We start from the raw sequence: 25158 nt of genomic DNA, 5'->3' as shown, positions 1-25158 counted from the left end.
AATAAGAGAGATTAGATGTTTTGTTTTTAGCTAAAAGTGGAAATCAATCACTTGTAGTGGGACAACCAAAAAAGCAAAAATCATTCACTTGCAGTGAAACAGAGGGAGTACAAATCTATGGTTTTCTTTGTATGTACTCCTTTTGTCTCAAATAATTATCCCCTATTATTAATACACTTGTTACCAAAAAAAATAACACAACGTTAAACCATTCAAGCAAGCATATGGTAGCCTTCCGAAGTCCCAAAATTACATAGTTTTCATACCTTGATTACTTCACATACACGGATCTACCTCAGTGGTGCAACCCCCATGACTGAGAGCACATCGAAGGCATACTGTGGTGTTATTGCATGAAAGTATGCCAGCAGAAGAACAAATGTGTTGAATGCCTGCTTGTTGTGTATTTCGGTGTTTATGTGCATGCATATGTTGGATTGCAAGACTTTTGAATATGTGTAGTTATTATAATATGTTAAAAATATTGCATTCTTTACAAGACCATCATAATTTTACAGCATCATAATCCATCAAAGCAAAATATACAGCAGCACAGCGTAAGCATCAGTTTAAGTCTTAACATTTTACAGGTGATCATACCACCCTTATGTAGGATGCTTCATTCTGCACGCCGATAATAATATCTGCACAGAGAAATATATTACTTCAATGAGAATCTAACTACCAGAATCATTTATGAGTAAGATCATCAAATCCTGAAAATGAGACACTAATTTATTATCCAGTCATGTCAATATATATGTATGCAGCAGGAAATACAATGTAATACTGTATGGATGTATTCTTATAGATTTTTGACATGCCAATATATCCTTATTTTAATTTCAAAGGAAGAATTTATATATTTGTAAGCTACGAATCCTTTTATATGTAAAAGTCTTTCAAATATGAATCTATTTTGAGATGCACTCCATTATCTATATCTAATTTCAATCCATAACTTTACTATGAAACTAGTAGTCAAAAAAATCAATTACTGAATTGGGATTTGGGAGACTAAATATCAGCAATGAGAAAACGTGAACTAGAGGAAATTTGATTGATCCTCCTTCACCCACCATTGTAATCCATGAAACGCTCCAAACAAAGGAAACAGAAAAAAAAAATCAACCAAAACCAGACCTGCAGAAAGAGAAACTTACACATAAATATTTATGCCATGCATCGCTGCATATTTTCGTAGCAGGCGCTCAACAGTATACCATTCTGAGCGATCCGTACCATGCTGATAATTAATCCGGGGCATGTGGATTGAAGCTGCCAAGTTTTTTAAAGAAAAGGAAAAAGACATCAAAATGCACGTTTATAGATTTTGCACATTAGATTAGAACTTAGAAGAGAAATGAAACCAAATATTAGAGCATCTACAACACTACAGAAATATAAAAAAAAAGAAGTCACTACCATCATGAGCTGTTAACAACATTTGACTGACATTCTTATAGAACCAGAAGGAACTAGTAACACAGGAGTACTTAGATGGCAAGCAACATTGCAATGTGTTAAAACATGAATTGAAAAATCGATAGTTGACTTTGTTTGTATTGCTTGCTTATTCACCTGTTACACTCACCCCTTTATAGGGTGCCATGCAAGGAAAAAGTATGTCTATCTGTTACAAGATGTGATTGAAACTATTTCTAGTATGGATTTGCCTCAATATTTGCTTAGATTTCTTTAATTCCTTTCCCTCATTCTAACAATATGCAATCCATCCACCTTTTAGGAGTAATTTTTATGACTAGTTCCAAAAATTAATCAGATCATTTTCTGTCTAAATACCAACTAAAATACAGATAAAAGGTTTATGTGTTTGATTATATTTTAGCTTCATTGTCTCACTCCCCGTAAGAAAATTTAGGCATCTACCTGTCAAATTGATAATCTGCATATCCAAATTTTAGGTAGAAAATTGTAGCTCATAAATGCAATTTGACAATCACTTAAAAAAAGTTTAGAGAATGGGAAAATCAGTCTAGTCTCCTGATATTCTTACTCATTCTCTAATCCAAGAAAAATAGGAACCAGTTCTTTCATTCTGAGAGACTTGGATTGGTACTCCTACACTCAAACATCAATTCAGTGGCCACTTTACAGTCCATTACTACTAAAGAACGCAAACCACAAACAATGATTTTCAAAAAGAAACCAACATTCTACCTGAATATTGAGCGGCTGAAAACGATGCTTTTGCAAGGCAAACTTCCAAATCAGCCGTAGAGATATCACCGCGAGGGACTTTACGCCTCAGATTATATGATTGCACAACAGCTAAACCGACCCATTGACGTGGATCAGTACCAGTACCCCGGTCACCGTGGTCCTCTGCAGAAAATGAGTGAGAAGTCAAAATTATAAACAGATATCTGCGAATAGAGATGATTGACAATTTTGCATTCTACTTGGAAGAACTTAACCCCTGTTGACTCAATAATAGAAAAAACCCTTTAGCGTGAAAAACACGAGATGATGAAAAAGTGGTAATGTGAAGTATAGGAAAAACTTTGAGAAACAGAATGAATCTATCTTAACCAACGTTTAAGTCATTGAACAGAAGTTCAACACTTTAAAGATCTTTTAAAGAGAAACTCAGTTAGAATACAGGGCTCAGCTCACCGGTAACTTCTATGAGATGTAAATCACCCAGATGGATATCTCCAAATTCTGAAGCCCGCTGATACGCATTGGGAATAGATGCTGACAGCCTAGCCAGTGCATCAAACAGACCCCCATGCCCCCAATTGCCAGAATCATCAACACAACTGCCAGAAAGATTTCAACCGGTAATTTTTTTAATCACAAGTATATTTTAAAGGCAAGCTATTACACACTAAAATAGCACCAGATATATATACATAAATACATATATAAAGGTTAGAGAAAATCAATGAGTAAATGTAGGTGATCAGTCCTCAACTCTTTGTCTTATGTTCTTCAAAATCCTTCTTCATTGGTCATAGTGATCGGTCCTCAACTATTTGTTCACTTAAGATTCTCAAGATGGAATATATATGAGGTCAATATCTATGGTGCCGTAGGCTAAAGATTAGTACAAATATGTTCAGACCTCACAAATTTGTTTAGAAGAACATATGATATAAGATCATATCCAGAAATATAAATGGTTAATATGTTTTGGGGAAAAAATTATAAGTGCTTACAATAATTATTTTATGGTTGTGTGGGTAGGTTTACACTAAAAAGAATACGTAAAAGCTGAAGTTTCTATCTTTTTTAAGTGTTCAATTTCACTTTTTACCGTATTTTGATTTTCTTGAGGCTCAAAATGTCAAAGTATGTACTATAGTCTATAGATCTAATAAGCTCTAATTTTTTAATGAATTGTACATATAGAACATAAGCCAAGCCAAACTAGAGTTATATCAAATTGCATTTAACAGCTGTAAACATGAGAGGCTCTATTGGGTAAGAGAAGAAAAGATTGTGAAGCCACACAAATCCAAACAGTAAATTTATTGATCAGATAGTGAAGCACTTCACATCAAGCATGCACCAAGAGCAAAAAATTGTAAGGGCTACATGATACGAATGATTTACCTGAATATAATTGTGGACTCGGAAGGGGTAACTGCTGCAGCAGTTGTGCAGTCTCCATAAACAAAATGAACTGAGCCAGCATCTGACACCTCATCCTGATTGACTGGACTGACATGATTGCTGACAGCAAGTGAGTGATATCCTAGTGTTTCCCATTTGGACATTTTTTTCTCCTCTGCCTTCCTTCGAGCAGCTTCCGCTTTGAGATGCTTCTCATCAGGTAAGCATCTCTTATTTCCTGATTCCAGTATGTCACTGTCTTGTTCTGGAGATGCTTGCTTAAACTTCTCGACCCATGCCATGTATGAAGCTTCATCGAGGTCTGGATCAAAGTCAATAGACTCAGAAGCATCTTGCTTCATTAAATTTTGATCATTCGCCCGATCCATTGAATTGATTTCAAGCTTCCCATCCCACACATCTGATTGTAACTCATGGCGGGACACAATGACCTTATCAGCTAAAACAGCTAGTTCGCTCTTATCTAATTGGTTATCTGATTTATCTATATTCATCTCCATGGGATCAAAGATATGCAAACCAAATATGACAGATTTCAAATCACCAGCTTCAGTTCCTCCATTACTTCCCTCACAATCCAGCATTCCAGCTCCTATAACATTATGACTGAGTTGTAGCTTCCTTCTTGCTCTATTGACAATAACCTGCACCGTTCTTAATCAGCATCTGAGAAATGTGATTACAAGAAAAATTAATAACCTTACCTCCTCAACTGTACGCCCAGTAACCAAATTAATAGATAGCACATGATTGCTCTGGCCAATTCTATGTGCACGCTGCAAAGCCTGCTTATCCACTTGGGGATTCCAGTCTTGCTCGTAAAATATGACCTACAAAACACAGAATATTCATCTGTTACAACTTACAAGCACACAAGCCAATCAATGCATGACAACCCTTCGCGTCAACAAAAATATAGGGCTTTTGTAATTGCAAAATCTTTGAAGGTTGAGGTTCTAATTAAGATTATTAAAAAGTCCTGCTCTAATTTCTCAGTAGCATAAAAGTTACTATGGATTTTAAGGCACTCAACCCTTCAACTTTTAATCTTTTTAAATTCTTCGACAAAGATTTTCTACTTTTTATAGTAGTTCATCAGTGATTCATTAACATATTTACTTTTAAGCCTCCACAAATAAATATGAAAAAGTTACAGTGCTAACATTCAATACTATAAAGTAAAATATGCTAAAACTACTATAATGATAGTCGTTATTCATTACAATGATAGTCGTCGATGCCTAGAACTAATGGTAAGGAGTTGATGAGGTGAGGTCCATCCATTAATGGTGTGTAGCTAGCAGTTGTTAGCAGAGGGGCCTTGAGGCCCTGGTTTTAAATTCCAAAATTGTTTGAGTATCTATACGAGCCATGAATGTTAAGGATAATAGTAATGGACCAAAATGATTCTCACTGCAAAAATAAATTTAATGCATAAAAACACAACAAAAATCCGAAAATTAACAGACCCTTGTTTTCATTAAAAGCTAACAAATAGTAGTTTTCTTGTTCTCATCAAGTGCCAACTCCAAAGGCTACAACTACAAGCCTACCCAAGCAATTAAATCACCACCAATTCCAAATAACAATTCTCCAATTACGGAATAAATATCAAAGGTGAAGAAGTATAAACATCTATCAAAACTTAACAGTTCATTATCCAAAGTTGACGGCCACCTTAAAATAATAGTTTAGGGTCACAAAACAAGTACTAATATTAAGAAACTAAAAGCAAGCTTACTGTATCAGCAGCCACAAGATTTAGTCCCACTCCCCCAGCTCGTGTGGATATCAAAAAGATATATGGTGTGCTCTGACCAGAGTCAATATTAGCACTTGATTTTATGCTGAAATTTCTAATTGCAGCAAATCGCTCTTCTGCTCGAATTGAACCATCAAGACGCTCATAGGTATATTTTCTCATTTCTAAGAAATCCTACAAGATATAAATGTATATTGGAAGACATAAATGATTAATGTAATGTCAATTAGATGCTATAGATCCTAACCATATACAAATAAAAGATAAAATTCACCTGCAATATGTCAAGAGTATGAGTCATTTGGGCAAACAATAGAACGCGGTGCCCAGCATCATGCAACTTCATAAGTAGCTGATCTAAAATTAGAAGTTTGCCACTAGCCTGATCAAACATTAATTGAGGTGTAAAAAAAGCTCCATTAAATAATCATTCACAAACAAAATAAGAAAAACCCAACTGAAGAGTGAGAGATATGTACGAATGCCGAATGCACGTGAATACTGAGGGATGAGAAGTTGTATTATTTTATTTTTAATTATTCATTGTGTCAGGCTGTAAACTTAACTGTTAATGGCACAAGGTTTAAAACATCATCCATAACACTAAAATCTGCACGGGGTAGGTTACCTGAACCAGGTGCTCACCCTCCTGATATGGTTCAGGCTCAATACCCGGGAAAAGATATGGGTGGCTACATGCTTTCCGGAGCTGAATTACCTGAAGGGGAATTGGAAAGTAACAGCATCAGGCTTGTATCACCATTTTGTACAAATAATGTCATGAATCAACATTTAAACAAATAGGCACTGATTAATAAAAAAAAGTATTGCTCACAATATTTTGCAAAGATGGAGCATTTGTTCCTTTAGAAGCAAGTGCAAGCAGCTTTGGAAGTTCCTTTCTGATTATTGACACATAAACCTTTTTCTGCAGTGGAGACAAAGGCGCCATCCTGCCAATAAATATGAGTAATAAGATAACTTAGATTCATGCTCCACCAAACTTTAGGGAATGAATAGATAGCAACAGTATATAACATATGGAGTAAAAAAGGCACAATAGCTTTTTAACACTAACACAGTGCATATAAAAGATACAATTAATTTTTAAAGAAACTAACACAGTTATTTCAGTAACAGGAGGCAGTAGCAGGGTGCCAGACTCCATAAGTGTAGATTTGGTCCTTCGAAGCATAAATGCACCCAGCACATACTTTAAGATCTTAAACGGTTCCTTCACTTTTTGTGCACCTTGACCTGCTAAAGAAGAAAATAAGAAGCGCCTGCGAGTAGCTCAATGGTGATACCTAAACTACATTACAGAATATTACATTTTTTCTTCAAAGGCCGAGGACTTTGGAAGATTTCAGCAAAATCCAATTTACCTCATTAGCACTAGAAAAGGAGGGACCTATATATTTTGAAAAAGACAAACATAGAACGTAAATATATGCAGACAAATTACATGAAGGATCTCCAGCTTCCTTGAAATCAGAATGAAACTGCTCCAGTTTTCCAAAGATCAATGGCATACAGAAGTGCATCAGAGCCCAAAGTTCAGTAAGATTGTTTTGAACTGGTGTTCCAGTGAGAAGCAATTTTCTTGGCATGACGAATCGTTCTCTCAAAATAGTATATAAGACCTGTTATAGTACAAGAAAGCTGTAAGAGAAGTTAAAAAGGCTAAAGAAATAATTTAAGAGATAAAGCAGTCAGAGCCAGCTATTATATATATCCTCAATACCAGATTAGAACTACATAGTACAGAAAGTACTTCATTCTCGAGAAAATACTTCTGTGATAATGGATGTAGAATCCAGACACCCCATGCTGACAGAGTGGTGAAAAGTTTACATTAAGCTCAAAGCAGTAACATAGAATAGAATAGCATATTAAGGCCACTAATTTTTTAATGTTAGTTCATAATACAGATTCTCAAAAAATGTTTGTAATACAGCATAGCATATAGACCTAGTATCCAAGAAGCTGTGCTGCAAGGGGAAAACATATTAACTTTACCTCAGGGTACCAACATAGCATAACATAAAACAAAATCACTATGTTACCAGAGAGATTCATAAATCAACATAGCATAGAACAGATAAATATATAGTTGACTAATATGCATTTTGCAAAGACTATTTGGCTATACTGTGGGGAGAAATTAAAACTTCTCTCACAATATAAATAAACAAAACAAATTATACAGCTATACTTGCAAGAACTGATGGCTAAGAGGAAAGCCACATCAAGCAGAATCTTAAACATACACTGGAATGGTTTTTAAGTCTCTGTGCTTCATCAACTATTGCATAATGCCAAGGGAATTGGGACAGAAAATCCTGATCAATCAATGCTATGTCATAAGTTGTCAACAGCACATCAAACGGAAATGATGGAACCTGCAACAAACACCAAACATTGATAGCATATAGCAATATGTTACCTCAATTGCAGTAACTAGGTGCATGTAGTTTTACATAAAGAAACGGTAAACAAGCACAGAATTACTTACGCGATATGAGAGTAGACTTTCTTTTACATACTCACTCATCTCCCTTCGCAATTTGCGTCTATATTCTTTTTCCCCAACATAACGAAGCAATCTCAACTTTGGAGCGAAATTCGCCACTTCTGAGACCCAACCATCAGTTACACTGAGAGGGCACAAGACCACTGCAGGTTGAATTCAACATCTTTAGTGCAATTATGATTAAAACATTTTCAAGGACAGAAAATCTCAATATACATCTTTAGTAAAATCTATTTACTCACGGAATGGCCCAGAAATTTTCAGGATTACTTTCAGGTAACTCAAAAGTGTCACAGCCTGCAGTGTTTTCCCCAGTCCCATCTACAGTGAAAAATCATTAGCACAAGAAAATCATTATAGTTTGCTCAACTTTCCATTGAAATTGTCAGGGGAACTTCTCAAACTGTGAATTAGCAGCTATATATATTAACATTAGGAATACTACAGTATCTAAATAATCATGCTATGAGGTGCCATATTCCTATAATGGTCCAACTCTACAGCTTTTAACTCGCCTCACAAGATGTACTCCATTAGGTATCAATCTGCATAGGTGTAAGATGCAGTGAAAAAGGATTACTCTATTTGAACTGTATTGCATATAATTCATTGAATTTATCACTGAATACAACATAAAATTTTTCTTTCCCCAATATATGGTATTCTGAATTATAAAATGTTACATAACAGAAGACTGACAAGCAAGAATGATACACGCGCTTAGGAAACTAACTTCAAATATTATCCATTATGACCGTCACGATGGACCAAACTGCCCCCTCTTCCAGCATAAATAAAGAAACAGAATGTTGCAGACTGTCCAAACCCAACAGATTGCATTAGAAGCCGATAATCACGAGTGGAAAAAAGAATGAAAAAAATGCTCATTTGATTTCATAATTCATAATCACTCAGAAGTCACAACTACAATTCTAAGATAGCTCTTGTGCAAAAGAGAGATAATTTCAGCAACTCCAAGCACTGCCATCATATACCATTGCATCATAAAAACAAGTTTCTCAATTAAAAGAAAAGAAATTCGTTAAGAACGAAACACTAATACTCCATCAATACGACATTTTCATATCCAATTGAGCCAAGTTACAAGTCTCACCTCGTCCCCTGCAAAACAAACGTAGAGGGGAGGAAATCACAAGCGCTCGCGCGGTAATTGAATAAATTCGAAGTAAAAACTTTTCGAAATTCCAATAGTAATATAACTTCAAAAATTTCCACGCGGAAAACGGAAAGGTAAAGGCTAACAGTACCAAGTATGGCGTTGACGCCGAGGTGGTAGCGGCGGATGAGCCAGGACACGCCTTCGACTTGGTGCGGTTTGAGTGCGGCTTGGATTCCATAATCCAAGGAATCAATAGGCGCTTCTCCAGCAGCGCGAAAATCGCCGTCGTAGACGCATTTCGCCGCCGAAATCAGCCTCTGCTTGTAGTCCATGTTTCTAGTACTACAACGGTATGGCGGTGGCGGTGGCGGTTTTTAAATTTGGAACGAAAGTTACTATAATGCCCTAATCTATAATTTGCCGTTACAAAATCTATATTTTGTGCATGCTCCCCACCTCAAGAAATTTGTAGATGAAATGACAAAAGGACCCCACCCTGCTGAAAATGGAGAGAAAAGATTATCAGGTTTCTTTTGAATCAAATTCCGTTTCTCTTTTCATTTATTAATACGAAATTTATGATTTATTCATTAGTTATATGATGATAACTGGTTTGAATTAACAGGTTAAAGTTTGTGCTTTTAGTTGAAAAAAGGTACATATGTGAATTATATTCCATCCGGACTTACCGTTGTTGTGTTGTGTGCATTTTGTTGTGCATGATGTCATTTCATAAGCTCACAAGTAGCAATCAAGTACTGCGATGAATAAAAACAAATTTGAGTTACTACCACATTCGTCCAATGCAATAGCTAATTACTCCCTCTATCCATGAAATATTGTCCAGTTTTTCCATTTCGGTCCGTCCGCGAAATATTGTCCACTTTGATTTTTTTTCCATTTTTGGTAAATGGTCCTCACATTCCACTAACTCATTACACTCATATTCTATTATAAAATGAATATACAAATATGAGACATACATTTCATTAACTTTTTTCATTCACTTTTCTTTACATTTCTTAAAACTCGTGCCGAATCAAACATGGACAACATTTTGCAGATGGAGGGAGTAGCTCTCAACTGGTAAGTGTCTCCATCATTCATCCTACCAAGAAGGGCCTAAAAGATAGCTCTATCTCTAAGACTCAACTTATAACAAGACTCTTGCTAACAAAAAACTGTTAAATAAAAATTAATAAAACTGTACTGCAGATCGAGATCGCTCTCGCACTGAGATTTATTATTATTTTCCTGTGCTCTGTATTGGCAGTACTATATTGTTCCAATCCTCCAACAGTTACAATTTCTTTTGCAAAGTTGTATGGACTATGGACTTGGGTCTTGGAACTGCTGTTACCTTGTTTTCTTTTCTTTGGCAGTTATATGGAACCACTGCCACTAGGATCAGGAACTAAGTTTGAGTTTGAGAATAATCTTGTTGGACAAGCTATACCTCCAAAATCTGTCCCATCAATTGAAAAAGGTTTGAAGAAAACTGTGAACACTACGTATAAATAAATCCCAACAACTTAGTTTTAAAGTGGGCCTTATAACTCTGTCCCATTTTTGCAATATGAGAGCAACAATTTAAACAACGTTAGCATTTATGTCCTGCAAATATTAGTATTTGAAGTATGCCTGGTTCAACTAGCAGCACAACGCCACTGCAAAAATCTTAGCACAACATAGATGCATTCAGACTCATTACCTAGCAATATAAACTCTACAGACACAAGTCAGGCAAGTAGTAAAATGTTTCATTGTTGATTTTGAGGTCTCTGCTGCTGAAAGTTGGGATGATTCTGTTGGGTGTTTTGCATGGTCATCATGCCCGGTTGCATATTCTGACCACCTTGCTGCATGTTGCCAAATGCTCCTTGCGCGCCATGTTGCTGCTGTTGCTGAATCTGCATCATACCACCGCCTGTGTTGGCTGCCCCCATGTTGAACACTGAAAGTAGTACAAACTTGGAAAGATTAGCAGCAGTCAATGAAAAGGGACTCAGATTGCTGTTTAAGACGGCACGAGATCTATTTGAAGTGATAATTCATCTCCTTTTGGGAAAGAGTCCATGTAGTGTACTAAATGACATAATCATTATATGTATTGACGGTATGAAACATGATACGATAGAAGAAGGTGACCCGTACTCTGGTCGCTCAGATTTTGGGGAGGTAGAGTTCGATTGGCACCGGACATTGCATACTGGAAGCACGGGAGCGTAAACACTAATCAGCAATGAGTTGTAAAACAGTAATCCCCTATGCTACACAATTATGCATAATCCTAAACTGCTACTATTATCAAATCAAGATTATCAAGTGCAAGCATACTGCATTTCACATCAAGTAAAAGCTCTTCATTTAAAAATGATGGCTGTTGCCAGTGCCTTTATATGTTGAATTTGGTGTGATCTTCTGGCATAGGAAGATTTTGTATAACCATCAAATCCAAGTCTTCGAGAATTTAGGAAGCTAACCTGCATTCTTGGCATAACTGATTGTGATGGCATCATAGCTGACATGTTAGGGATCTGAATTGAAGGTTTACAAGGGTAAGACAAGAACAGAAAAAATCAAGATCATAGAGATATTATACGCAATACTACTGAGTTACATGCAAAAAGACATAAACCAAACAAAAAGAGATCATCTTTTTCAAATACTTGGGGCTCAGACTCGGACCAAAATAATTTCAAGCTTCTCCCAGCAGTTGGGTGGAAGATTTTACTTGGGGCTCAGAAAATCACCAAAATAATACTCCCTCCATCCCACCATAAGCGCAGCGCTTCTTTTAAGCACTCATTTTGGGAAAGAGGGAGATAAAGAAAGAGATAGTGCTTAAATATTATTTTCCAAAAACGAGTGCTTAAAAGAAGCACCTCGCTTATGGTGGGACGGAGGAGTATTAAGTACCCCATTGAAGAAAACATTTGTTAAAAGTATCAAACTCAACAATCAATAAAAATTAGTACAGTCAGCAACTAATTTGGAAAAGGAAAAGGTAGAATGGTACAACAAAAAGGCAGAAGATATCTGACCATTTGAGATGTAGGTGTCGCCTGGGCCGCATTAAAGAGGGCACTATTTGCTGGGCTAGAGAACTGATTTAACTGACGATTCAGCTGATTCCCTTGGTTCATTTGGTTTGGGCTCATATGCTGCATTGCAGCTGATGTAAGCTGTCTACTCTGCAATTGCTGGGCTCCCAATGGCTGCGAAAACTGCACATGATGCTGACCATGCATCTGCTATGAGGCAAATCCGAAATGAGTTAAGAGGAGAATCCTCAATATCAATATAAGTATGGATACGGATTTTGTTATAAAAGCATATTCTCTCAGGAAAGATGTGCAAATTGTTGCTAGCCAGGTAATTAGGAAATTATTACATATGGCGATTATATGAATTTTACGGCCTTTTGTGAGCTTTCTTGCAATCAGATCAATGATAGCAAACATGGAAGAACTTTACTAAATGGTGATAATGTCAAGAGTTACATGCTAAATCCATCATTTTGCCACCAATCTTATGGAAGTTGTCACCCAAGTTAAGTGCTTGATTACCGACTGAAACTTTTGTTGTGACTGGCTTGGCATCTCATGCAGCTGCGTTAGTTGATTCTGAAAAGATGATTCACAATAATTTCAAGTGCTGAAAGATGAAAAATTAAATATATGATGGCATGCATTAGCTAAACCCAAAAAATTAACATCATCTTGTAATCTGTACACACATCAAAAAACATTATGCAAGTCGACAATCGTCATTTTTGCTTCATGGTGGTAATAAAGGGGTTGGATTGGAGTGATGGAACAAAGAAAGAGAACTTGAACCATAATAACTTGGTCTATGAACATATGCTTAGGCCTTTCCTGCATGTATTTTACAGTGAAAAAAAGGATTTCTGCAACAATAGAGAGATTGCAAGTCGTAATGAAAATAATAACTTCCAGTGTGGAACAAGATTTATATATGTTGCACGATTTATATAAGTTGATACCCTTCAATCTCTAAAGAGGGGTACAGGTCCACACCTGACCAAGGACAGGCATTGAGGAAGGTCTTAGCTGCTGTTGACTCAGAAGTTGTTGCTGCAACATTTTCTGCCTCTGTTGCAGATGTTGTTGTTGTTGTTGTGATTGTTGTTGCTGAGGAGATGGAGTGTTCATAATATTTGCACCAGATCTGGGTGAATTGGCATATTGCATAGGAGACGCTGTTGTATTATTATCAAAGGAATTGCTTCCGGTAGGACCAGAAGGGGAAGCTGCTGGTCTTCCAATAAGTTGTGCTCCTGAAGCCTATTGGGAACAAAATGTAATAAGGCATAGAAAAGGTTCCTCCAGAAGAAGATCAGATGCAGTTTTACATGGAAAAGTTATACAGATATATTCTGGTTATCATGTGATCCTCATCTTCTTAGTTATCTGAACACTGCACCATGTCTAACTTACATGACACCCATTACAGAGTTAAATAGATGACACAGTCAGCTTGAAAAGAGGGCATCTGTTCAGCTCCTTACAGGCAACGAAAACACATTTGAACGGGAGGGGCAATGGTAATGTTAACCGTTTGATTAGTATGGGGAGTGAAGCGGAAAGGAGGTCATTATTACTTACTTTGATTCCAAAGCCCAGGCCAGGCAACATAAATGGGAAGGATTCCCTTCTCATCTCAGTCCCCTATACTATTACCCCCAACCAATCACCTCCCAAGTAAAGCCGTAGAAACTGGACTTAGAAAAGGTTTCAGTTGTCATAATCATAGCAGGGTCTTATGATAATAGCTACTATGATTACCGAACAGAAGTAGGGAGACACTCTCCATAGCAATATGAATGTATAGATAGTAGTTAATATTTTCTAAGCCAGAGGTTTTTCTATAACAAACTAACCAAAGATCCACAGGAGTGTATCATTTTAGGAAATGTGTAAATGTAAGGCACAAGAGTTAAGGCCACCCAGGGCTAGTAATGTCTTTGCACAAACTATAATGATGACTACGGAATTCTTAACTACATAAAAACCCAAAATAATCTTAGTTAGAAAGCTTGTGTAAAATGATTAAAATATTGACCTGTAGCAAAGAGCCCTGATTGTTAATGGCAGTAGTTGACATAAGTGGAGGCGTACTCTTCTGGTACAACCCTAAAGTGTACAAACATAACGCGGTCAGCAGATGCATCAAATCCTATACTAACAACCCAAAAGACAAGAAGAAGAGACAGAATGATCCTGAAGCAAAGAGGACATAGAAATTGCACACCAGATGAATCCTGGAGACTGTCGTTGGTAGCAAGTACATCTACCAAGTGCATCGGGAGTGACGATGCCACTTGTCTTTGGTCTCCAGGTACTCGTAATCCTGCATTTAAAATGTCAAAGAGAAAATCCAATTTAAGAGATATGTATGATATAGAGCTTAAGGTGCAGCATACTTGTGGGTATGCAATTCTTGCAAATGCATCAAACACAACTGAAACTGATCAAGGGGCACACACATTCATAACATATTGAGAGCTGCTGAGTAAAGAATTTGCACCTTCACCATGATTGACAGCACTACGAAGCAAATTTTCTTGTTCTTGTATTTTTGCAGCTTGAACCTTGTCAATAGTTGGAAGAAGATTTGTCCCATGTCGAGTACTAAAGTAGGACTTACGTGCATCAGCTATGATCTTCTCAGCACTTTCACAGGCTGCTCCTATCATATCAATTCTAGTCTGCAATCAATCACACATACATCATTAAAGGAACATCCAGTGATGTACATATATATTCCAGTAGTACGACTGCACACCTTGAGCTTGTCAATTTGTGCCGCCACTGGCAGGCCATGCATACCGTGTAACAGCTGTTCTCTCTTAGTGTTGTCTTCCGTCTCCATTTCGGGCAAAAGCTTAGATGACAGCATAACAGGCAAAACTGCAGCCAAATAACACCCAAACTTAATACACGAATTTGAATCCCCACACTGCACCTCTCTTACTCATCAACATAAAATCAATATAGCGGAATTATAAAGAACCCAGCTCTGCATTTCTCATTCCTCATTCCTCTTTTCTCTTTCTCCTTCTCATAGCCTTTTTATGCCTTGAAGTGATGCAATCTTATTAGCCAACATTTTGACAAACTCTTAACCACCTTATAGCTATGAGCTACCCCATGATAAATAATGTGAATGCTTAATCACAACAAAAAAATAAGCCGAATTAAATGACTGCAAGGTTAAAGATTAATCCACTTTTGCAGTGTACCAGATAAATCAACAAATACTAATAGCATTCTCATCATTAACCGACCCCATGATAAATAATGTGAATGCTTAATCACAGTGAAACATAAACTATTTAGAACGACTGCAGTGAAAAAGGTTAATCCACTTTTGCAGTGTACCGGAGAAATCAACACATACTAGTAGCATTCTCAGCATTAACATTCTTAGGATGCACAACGAAAGCCTTGGACACATTCTTAATATCTTCAACAATATTATATAGCTCTAAATTCACCATCGAGAACTGCCCCAAAACATCTTGCCTGCACAAACAAAACCCTAATTGATCAATTGCAAAAGAATTTGCTCGACTACTGCAGAAAATGGTTGAATTGAAATGGCATGCTCATACCATTTAGGGGTGGCATTCGCGCGCGCTATTGCGTCCAATTCTTCTAGGATGCGAGAGATGGCTTTGAACAGGCTGATAGCGCGAGTTTTTACAGAGTCGAGATTGAGCTGCTGCTGAAGCGCCGGGTTCAGCCGCTCCACAACCTTCGCCGGCGGTTGCTGGTCTTGGCCTGCTGCTGCCGCCGCAGCTTCCATAGCTGCCATTAATATTTGATCGGAGTTCCGACGTTAGAGGTCGGTGTGGATTTAGAATTCCGCTGAAATAAAGTACTCCAGCCTTTTGTAAATGTTTACAACTATACTTGAATAGTATTCAATGAAATGTATATTTGTAATCTTTCATTTTCGTAATTACTTCGACTTAATTTATACTACAGTAGTACTTAAAAGGGACCGTTGGATGAAAAAGACGTTTGTGCCCTTTTTCGAGGAAAAATGGAAAGATGACGCGCAAAAGATTGATAAATAAAATAAACTAAATTTGCTGCAATAAAATACTCCCTCCGTCCCGGACTACTTGCACTTATTTCCTTTCTGGGCGTCCCAAGTTATTTGCACTCTTTCCATTTTTAGTAAAAATTATCACCTACAGCCGCAATTGTTGACTTTGCTATACACTCATTCCTTAATCTCCGTGTCAAAAAGGAAATGTGCGAGTAGTCCGGAACGGAGGAAGTATATGAATTCTGTTACAATGAAGTTTCACTTCCCAAAGCATCATCGATAGAGAAAGAGAGAACTCCTTGAAAGTTGTGTTGCTGCAATGGAGCTTCCCAAATAAGTTTCAAAACTCTAAGAATACAGTACTCATACTATAGAATGCAAACAAGAATTCAACAAGCTGAAACAAAATGAAATATTATTACATCAAATCAAACCTGAATACCTGATCACCCAAGAAATCGAACAAGAAATTCGAAGCAAATCCAGAAATTCCGCGGCGAAGCAGGTAGGCGGAAGAAGACGAGGCAGGTAGGCCGGCGAGGTGGGTGAGGCGGTAGGGGGGGGGAGAGAAGAGGATGTGGGTGAGGCGGTAAGAGGGAGAGATGGGAATGGGTGAGTGCAGCAGCGAGGCAGATCGGTGAGTGCAGCGGCGGTGATGTTTAGGTTGGGCTTTTTGTATTAAATTCAATAATTTGGGCTTTTAACAATATAGACAATATATTTAGACTTTTAACAATATAGGGGTTTTTTCTTCTTTTGTACTAGACAAAAGATATCATTCCTTGTTTGTACTGCACTTTTTTTTTGTTTCGGATTTAGGAGAGACGCATGACCCTCATGCGTCTCTTTTTAATGAGACGCATGACTCTCATGCGTCTTTTATAGAGACGCATGAGAGTCATGCGTCTCTCTTTTTTTCCGTTTTATTTTAACGACGCATGAGCGTCATGCGTCTCTAGAAAAGACGCATGAGACTCATGCGTCTTTTTTTTTTTTTAAATTCCACCGACGACGCATGAGCGTCATGCGTCTTATGGAGAGACGCATGAGGCTCATGCGTCTCTAACTTGCTTAAATCTGCAAATCCAGCCAGAATAGGCAGACTACACGAGAGAAAGGGAGGAAGGGAAAAATTGGCGATTTCCTTGGCGATTTCTTGGCGATTCCCGTCGTATTTCGGTAAGTTTCCTTCAATCTTTCAACATTGCTCCCTTATTTGTTGTTTATATGCATATTATTAGGGTTTTTGATAAATTTATTGTAAACTTACTATATTAGGGTTTATTGAAAAAAATTGTCTTTAATTGTTGTATGTATATTTTTGCAGAAATCATGCAAGTATTCGTGAGTTTATATTGGGGTGGAAGAATATATCAACTTCCTCATGTGGGCATTTGTTATGATCCTCCTCGTGCGAGAGCTTCCATCGTATTAGATTCATGTGTTTCATTATCTGAATTAGTTGCAATGATATGTGCTAAGATAAGAATAGATTCCAACCAACACTTCATCGAAATATCTTGGAGGCATTGTTTCTTGGGTACCGGTACGAGTTATGTATGTACTGCGGTTGACAGTGATCAAAGTGTGTTTTATATGTTCAATGCGGCTCTAAATTCTACTCGGCATATTGAATTATTTGTTGAGTATTCGTCTGTTGGAAATGCCTACATCCTACCAATTGTTGATCATGGTGTTGGATCATCTACGAGGTTTGAACCTATGAGCATCGATTGCGGTATGAATGAGCAAACAGATGCTGCAGATTTTGCAGATGTTGGATTGAATACTCAAGAGAATGTACAAGAGCATGCTGATGTTGATGTTGTACGAGGAGACCTTGCAGATCCAGAATTGTCGTCCTCATCGTCTGATGATATTTTAAGTGATGATTCTGGTGCTGACTCTAGTGATGAGGAGGTAGTGTATAAACCCGTCGTACAAGGTGAACAACCACTTCCAGAATATGTTCACACTGGGTTGAAATATTTTCGCAAACTGCCAAGTGGTCCTACTGAGGTACCTGAAGTTGGTAATGAACGCAGTACCATGTACTGGGATGAAGAACACCCATATCGGATTAATGCTGGAACAAAATTTGATAGCAAGCTGCATGTGAAGACTGCTATTACTATGTGGAGTCTGAGGCAACACCGGCAATTTAGGGTGGTTGAGAGTAAATTAAGAAGGTGGCATGCCGTGTGCAAATTTCCTAATGGGAGGACAGAAGATGGGACAGCTATTATCAGCGAGACCGACGCTGACAAAGCGAATGAATGTCGGTGGGAAGTTTCTGTTACACACATGGCCCATGATGATATGTGGGAGATTAGGAAGTGGCGGGGACGCCATAGTTGTGAAGGTCATCGTAATGATAGAGGACATGCTAACTTTTCATCACCAATGATTGCTTTGTGTATTCGCCATCAGTTGCTAAAAAATTCGCCATCACCAATGACAAATTTCATGTGGTAGTCAGTTATAAGAAGGCATGGTATGCACGGAGAAGGGCTTTAGAGATTGTATTTGGTGGATGGGAGGAGTCATTTAGGGATTTACCAAGCTACATGCTTGAACTGCAGTATAGGAATCCAGGCACCATTGTTGAGTGGAGGCATAACGAGTTGTTGAGCCAGGGCCGTACTAAAGTCTTCTATTACGTGTTCTGGGCACTTGGGCCTGCTATACATGCTTTCCAGGAGTGCCAACCAGTTTTGACAATAGACGGAACTCACCTCCGAGGAAGATTTAAAGGTAAGGTGCTTGTTGCTTGTGGTGTTGATGCTAACAAGAAATGTCTGCCTATTGCATATGCTATTGTTGATGAAGAAACTGGCGACAGCTGAGAGTGGTTTTTGGATCATGTCAGAATTCATGTGGTGAAGTACGAAAGGGAGGTATGCATCATTTCGGATAGGCACAAAGGAATCATCAAGGCTATGCGTTCTGATGAATGGAAAAAGCCGCCGATATGTCACCACAAATTTTGTTTGATCCATGTGAGGAAAAATATCTTGTCAAAACTTAAGGGTAAGGGAGGTAAAGCGAAAGGCATGATACGGGCATTGGGTGTCACAACTCAAGTACGCAAGTACGTGAGAAGGCGACGTGCACTACGGGAGGAAAGTCTTATTGCGATACACGAGCTCAACAAAGCCAAAAAAGAGAACTGGTCTCTTTGCTATGATGATGAACTGAGATGGGGGGTGCCCTCAACAAACATGTCAGAGAGCTACAACAACGTACTAAGAGGTGTAAGAGAGTTGCCAATTAGAGCTTTGGTTGATCTGACATTTTGGCGAACAGTTGAATGGTGGGCAGATAGAAAGACTGAAATACAACAAACCGAAGGTCGGTTGACCCCCTGGGCGAGGGACAAACTTGTTGCGAATGATGCGAAGGGGCAAATGCATTACTGTTCAGTAGTCGCCCGAGAATTAGGTCATTACCAAATTCGTAGTCGTCCACGTGTTGAAAATGGAAAGGCAAAGGGCGATAACAAACAAGATGTCGAGTTTATGGATTCAAAGTGCAGTTGTGGGAAGTGGCAGATGTGGAGAGTCCCTTGTTCACATGCGTGCACCGTTGCCAGAGATCGAGGTAACTCTATGTTTGAACTCATTGATAAACACAACCACAAAGCTACATGGGAAGCACAGTACTATGGTGTCTCATTTCAAGCACCAAGACACCAAGACTATTGGGCAAATCCTGGATGGAAATTGCGTATCACCCCTGAGCAGTTGCTTCCTCGAAAGCGCGGACCAGGCAGAAGAAGGAGGATTCCTAATCAAATGGATGTCCGCGAGGAAGATGAACCGAGAGCTCCACGCAAGTGCAGGAATTGCGGTGTAGAGGGTCATGACCGAAGAAACTGCACAGTCGGTCGTGTTATGTAGGGGTTATTAACATTTGCAGTGCAGGTATTTTTTTACCTCAATTTTTTTATGTTCATATAATTTTGATGTTTAGTTCTATGAGAAATCATACTCTTTCTGTTGTAACAGGACTTGTGTAGGTGAAGACAAGTGTTGGACAAAAAGCATGAAACAAATTTGAAGACTTTGGAATGAATTGAAGATTTGTTCCATTTTGTATTAACTGAATGTTGTAACGTTTGAGAAACTAGGCGACTATTGCAATTGTTTGTTAATTCACTAGTTTGTTTCAATTAATTGCTATCACAACAGCATGTTTCGATTGATTGTTGGATCAGTAGATGAGTGTATTTCCGCATGTTCTGTGATTTAAGCAAGTTAGAGACGCATGAGGGTCTTTGGATGTAAACGTACGTAGGTAGGTCATCACCCAGTGGCATCCTAGTCTGGTTGATGAGCGCGGTCATCAGCAAACCGCCTTGCTTTGTCTCTGTGGATGAATCTGGTATCCATCCCAGCAGATCGCGGCACTTGCTGGTCCAATCTGGAAAGTTGTCATGATAGTCACGCCCTGTGAAAACGAGACCATCCGCCCTCAAGCCCCAGATGGCTTGCACATCTTCCAAGGTGATCGTCGTCTCACCGATCGGTAGATGGAATGTGTGTGTCTCCGGCCTCCAACGCTCAATCAACGCCGTGATCAACTCATTGTCGACCTTCATTGGCTTCCCACAATCGATCACGCCTTTGAAACCAAAGACGTCAAGCCAATATCTTACATTCTCATGAATGTCGACGTCCCAAGTCTTACTTTCAGTCCTTCTGACTTTAAATACTTGGGTTGTTCCCTCTTTCATGAGTTTATTTGAAATGTGATTTTTTTGCATATTTAAGACGGACGGGTCTTCGGGTCCATACAATAACTGTCCGGTTGAACTTGAAGTCGCCATCTAGTATAAGTACATATTCACAAAACAACAATTACAAACTCACAATGGCATGTACAAATAACATAATATAACAAGAGAACAACGAGTGATAGGGTTGCAAGTGTAATGAGTTAGGTTATTTGTTATAAACCCTAATTTACAACCAAAATCACAACATCAATCATCTAAAACATACCAATATTATACAATAGCATGAATTTAGCCACTAAAATCCATTACAATTAACTAAACAACAAAAAAATCAACCAAATTGGAGCTATTTGTTATAAACCCTAATTTACAAATATTAGGGGAAATCTAATCAATCTATTCAAATTAACAACAAATAAGGAAGGAAGGTAGAAGGATTGAACGAAACTTACCGGAACACGAGTGGAAATCGTCTTCTTCGCCGAATCAGAAAGAAAAAATTGCCACCAAGTTTCGCCTCTCTACGTCGTGAATGAGCTACTGCCTTCGCTGGTGTTTTAATTCGAAGTTAGAGACGCATGAGCCTCATGCGTCTCTCTATAAGACGCATGACGCTCATGCGTCGTCGGTGGAATTTAAAAAAAATAATAGACGCATGAGCCTCATGCGTCTTTTATAGAGACGCATGACGCTCATGCGTCGTTAAAATAAAACGGAAAAAAAAGAGAGACGCATGACTTTCATGCGTGTCTATAAAAGACGCATGAGAGTCATGCGTCTTATTAAAAAGAGACGCATGAGGGTCATGCGTCTCTCCTAAATCCGGAACAAAAAAAAAGTGCAGTACAAACAAGGAATGATATCTTTTGTCTAGTACAAAAGAAGAAAAAACCCAACAATATAGAAAATTTAACTTGGACTTTTAATATGTTGCTGTCTATAAATTTACTTTATCTGTATTTAAGTATATTAGTTTGGGTAAATATACTAAAATTATTAAAATTAGTATGCGTAGTTATATTGAGTGATTTTGATTTATTCTAATGGTATATAACTTTGAGTCCTATTTCTTCTTTTTATGCTTTTTAAAATATTATATTTATGAATATTATCATGTATTAAATTTAATTTTGGTAAAAATGAATTTAATAATTATGAAAAAACTTTTATTTTGGTATTCATTTGCTCTGGTTTAATATAATACTCTCTCCGTCCGCGAATAAGAGTCTCGTTTTTTTTAGTCCGTCCATGAATAGGAGTTTCGGTTCACTTTTACCATAATTGGTAACGGGGTCTCACCTTCCACTAACTCATTTCACTCGCATTTCATTTAAAACTAATACTCCCTCTGTCCACAAAATATAGGACACATTGTGAACGACACAAGTTTTAACATGGAATTGGTAAATTAAGAGAAAGGAGAAAAAGTAAGAGAGAAGTAGTGTTAGTGGATGTGGGGTCCATATTACTTATTAGTTTGAGAGAAGGGGAAAAAGTAAGAGAGAAGCTGTTGAAAACTTTTCTTTTTCAAATGTGCTCTATTTTTCGTGGAAAACCAAAAATGGCAAATATGCTCTGTTTTTTGTGGACGGAGGGAGTATATACAAGTGGAGCTCATATTCCACTAACTTTTTTACACACACTTTTCTTAACATTTCTTAAAAACTGTGCCGCCAATAAATGAAACTCCTAATGGCAGACGAAGGGAGTATGTGACATATGAAAGTTATGACAACATAAGTTTAATACTATTAAATTTTTGGGAGGGACAAAAATGGTAATAAGTGACAAATTTTTAGAGACGGATAGAGTATATTTTAAAAAATAAACATATTCAAATCAACAGATGATAATATATTGTTGTGTAGGATAATAATTAGAAATAAATACGTATCATATATACAAAACAAGTACTACTTTAGATGAAATGTCATATAATATTATTTAATTGTGTTATAAATATTTTTCTAAATATATTATGATTCAATGAAAGACCTTGTTTAAAATAATTTATTTTGGTGACAAGATTTTGATATTCACTATCTTGCATTGATAAACTATTTATTTATTTATACTGTTTTTTCCTCTTTGATCCTTAATCACAACCTATGAGCATATCTTATTATAGCTAAGTACTCCCTCCGTCCCATAAAAATATGTACTCTTTCATTTTTAGTTTATCCCATAAAAATATGCACTCTTTCATTTTTAGTCCGTCCCACAAGAATATGCACTTTCTAATTTTAGAAAGTCATTTCTTTCTAATGAGGTGAGACTCATTATCTACTAACAATACTTTAATTACTTTTTCTCTCTACATCTCACTTACTTTACAAATTTTATATTAAAACCCGTGTCGACCCCAAAGTGCATATTCTCTGGAGACGGATGGAGTACTATTTATCCATAGTTGCACATCTCCTCTTCGTCATTTGTTTTATTTTATTTTATTCTACTCGTATCAGAAATTAAACTGTATAAAATCGTTTGTTGAATATGAAATATTTAATTTAGAGTGGATTGAGAGATGTAAATTTTTCTTTTTATTATTGTTTATAATATTTTTAATTGTTTATATGTCATGAATACTTATTTTAATTAACACATATTCTTAACTATAAACATCATTATATTTTCTTTATCCTCAATTTTTAATTTAAATCTACTTACTTTAAAATTTATCTTCTTTATTTGAAAATTATATCTCTGTCAGAGAGGGATGGAGGCGTTAGGCGCTGCGGTGTAGGGTTTGGATATTAATTTGTGTATTATTTGGAATTTATTTTAGGTTTTTAGTGGGCTTTTAGTGTATTTGGATTTTGGAGTATACTTTTGGATTTTAAATAATAGTAGACTAAAATTACGTAATTGATATTTTTTTAATTAAATAGAGTTTTAATTTCGATACTGGATTTTATTATTATCTTTTAAGCTAAATTTTAATTTAGACTTCCAATTTATTGAAATTTGTATAATATACTATATTTTTGAAATTAACTTTATTTTTATTATATAATTAAGTTATATACAGTTAGTATTGAGTTGACTTTGATTCACTCATATTTCTATGTTTTAGACTTTTCAAAAAATTGAATATGTATATATATTATCATGTACTACGGCGGGTGGATTTTATTATATGTTTTAAGCTAAATTTTAGTTTAGACTTCTAATTTATTGGAATTCATATAATATACTATACTTTTAAAACTTAATTCATTTTTATTAAGTGATTAAATTTATATGTAGTTAAAAAATTGAATATATCATATACTCCGTATTATATTCAAATTTTGATAAACCAAATAATAATAATAAAATATCAAATAATAATGATAGAAAGGAAGACTAAATTATTGTCAATATCAAACAAAGAACAATATTGCATTACAACAACATATTTTTAATACGAACACATAGTATGTATTTTTTTTCTTGATATTAGAATTAGATCGTACATTTGGTGCTACTTCAACTCAAGAGAGAAACTAAAATTTTCATGTCTATTTTACTTTTTCTTAGTTTTTTTTTGTTATGGATATTTTCATGTACTATTGAATTTAAATTTGGCAACAATGAATATATTAATTGTGAAAACACTTTTATTTTGATATTTGTTTGCTCATGTTGGCCTATTTCTTAAGAGATAGTATGCAATTAATTGTATGTTGCAATTGCAAGAGTCACGAGTCCACCAATGATTAAAAGTTTTAGTCTATAATGATAGGGTTGATGATACTTGTGATGAAAAGAAATATTTAAAAGGTTTAATAAAGAAAATATATTAAATTTATCATCGTTGCTCACGACTCCCATCGTTGCAATATGAAAAAAAAAATATTTAAGAAGTTTGATAAATTATCTTTAAATTATTGAAAAATCTCTTATCACGAAACTCATTCGTTATTTTCGTCAATTTAATTACTTTTATAATACGATTATAAATTATTACTAATAATTTTGTAATATTTCTATAAAAAAATATGTTCCTTTAGTTTAAAGTGTTACTATATACTACTCCCACCGTCCCCCAAATTTTGTCACAGTTTGACTGAGCACGAGTTTTAAGAAATATAATGAAAAGTGAGTTGAAAAAATTAGTGATGTAAAAAAAAAAAATAAAAAAATTAGTAGGATGTGAGTCATACTTTTAAAGTATTAGTTTTATAATAAAATGTGAGTGAGAATAAGTTAGTGAAATGTGGGGTCCATTACCAAAAATTGTAAAAAGTGAAATGTGACAAATTTTATAGGACGGATGAAAATGAAAAAATGTGATAAAATTTCAGGGACGGAGGGAGTAATAAAATGTACATATTCCAACA

General features: G+C 36.4%; 3 protein-coding genes across 6 annotated transcripts; 1 reads left to right on the top strand and 2 right to left on the bottom strand.

Annotated features, from left to right (window-relative positions):
* Positions 1–446: 446 nt before the first annotated feature.
* On the bottom strand, positions 447–9727 carry LOC121800481 (probable helicase CHR10). Its single transcript, XM_042200049.1, has 18 exons — positions 9705–9727; positions 9164–9514; positions 9010–9017; positions 8138–8216; positions 7878–8038; positions 7633–7764; positions 6828–7005; positions 6484–6619; positions 6198–6315; positions 5991–6080; positions 5637–5744; positions 5342–5536; positions 4305–4430; positions 3580–4244; positions 2638–2783; positions 2182–2346; positions 1164–1278; positions 447–644 (listed from the first exon to the last, which is right to left on the bottom strand). The coding sequence occupies exons 2-18, from the start codon at positions 9345–9347 to the stop codon at positions 620–622; spliced, it is 2631 nt and encodes an 876-aa protein (XP_042055983.1). The 5' UTR covers positions 9348–9514; positions 9705–9727; the 3' UTR covers positions 447–619.
* Positions 9728–10604: 877 nt separating this feature from the next.
* Positions 10605–16760, bottom strand: LOC121799528 (mediator of RNA polymerase II transcription subunit 8-like). 4 transcript variants are annotated; one of them, XM_042198924.1, is made up of 13 exons: positions 16538–16760; positions 15653–15848; positions 15439–15563; positions 14824–14948; positions 14566–14746; positions 14290–14388; positions 14101–14171; positions 13056–13322; positions 12585–12641; positions 12060–12269; positions 11499–11552; positions 11170–11224; positions 10605–10969 (listed from the first exon to the last, which is right to left on the bottom strand). In XM_042198924.1, the coding sequence occupies exons 2-13, from the start codon at positions 15844–15846 to the stop codon at positions 10776–10778; spliced, it is 1632 nt and encodes a 543-aa protein (XP_042054858.1). In that variant the 5' UTR covers positions 15847–15848; positions 16538–16760; the 3' UTR covers positions 10605–10775. The 4 variants fall into 4 exon arrangements, with proteins under 4 accessions (XP_042054858.1, XP_042054856.1, XP_042054857.1 ...); XM_042198922.1 differs by lacking the exon at positions 16538–16760 and having other exon boundaries at positions 15653–16207; XM_042198923.1 differs by lacking the exon at positions 16538–16760 and having other exon boundaries at positions 12060–12266; positions 15653–16202.
* An 802-nt stretch (positions 16761–17562) lies between these two features.
* LOC121801011 lies at positions 17563–19994 on the top strand. The gene is made up of 3 exons (XM_042200488.1): positions 17563–17992; positions 18526–18796; positions 18965–19994. Exons 1-3 carry the CDS (start codon positions 17563–17565, stop codon positions 19992–19994), a joined length of 1731 nt encoding a protein of 576 aa, XP_042056422.1.
* Positions 19995–25158: the final 5164 nt, after the last annotated feature.

This window comes from Salvia splendens, chromosome 4 (assembly GCF_004379255.2).
Source record: "Salvia splendens isolate huo1 chromosome 4, SspV2, whole genome shotgun sequence".
NCBI classification, from domain to species: Eukaryota; Viridiplantae; Streptophyta; class Magnoliopsida; order Lamiales; family Lamiaceae; genus Salvia; species Salvia splendens.
Note: the sequence above shows the minus strand (reverse complement) of the source record. Positions and strands in the feature narration are given on the sequence as shown.

Excerpts from the sequence above, each read along its gene's own strand:
- LOC121799528 (XM_042198922.1), bottom strand. The coding sequence starts at position 15,855 with ATGGCAGCTATGGAAGCTGCGGCGGCAGCAGCAGGCCAAGACCAGCAA. Across the intron at positions 13,323-14,100 it reads ATCAGGGCTCTTTGCTACAG|GCTTCAGGAGCACAACTTAT; the intron begins GTCAATATTTTA and ends TGTTCCCAATAG. Across the intron at positions 12,642-13,055 it reads CAATGCCTGTCCTTGGTCAG|AATCAACTAACGCAGCTGCA; the intron begins GTGTGGACCTGT and ends TCATCTTTTCAG.
- LOC121800481 (XM_042200049.1), bottom strand. The coding sequence starts at position 9,347 with ATGGACTACAAGCAGAGGCTGATTTCGGCGGCGAAATGCGTCTACGAC. Across the intron at positions 8,039-8,137 it reads GAAAATTTCTGGGCCATTCC|TGGTCTTGTGCCCTCTCAGT; the intron begins GTGAGTAAATAG and ends TTCAACCTGCAG. Across the intron at positions 4,431-5,341 it reads ATCTTGTGGCTGCTGATACA|GTCATATTTTACGAGCAAGA; the intron begins GTAAGCTTGCTT and ends TGTGTTTTGTAG.
- LOC121801011 (XM_042200488.1), top strand. The coding sequence starts at position 17,563 with ATGATATGTGCTAAGATAAGAATAGATTCCAACCAACACTTCATCGAA. Across the intron at positions 17,993-18,525 it reads TATTTTAAGTGATGATTCTG|TTGCTAAAAAATTCGCCATC; the intron begins GTGCTGACTCTA and ends ATTCGCCATCAG. Across the intron at positions 18,797-18,964 it reads GCTATACATGCTTTCCAGGA|AATTCATGTGGTGAAGTACG; the intron begins GTGCCAACCAGT and ends GGATCATGTCAG.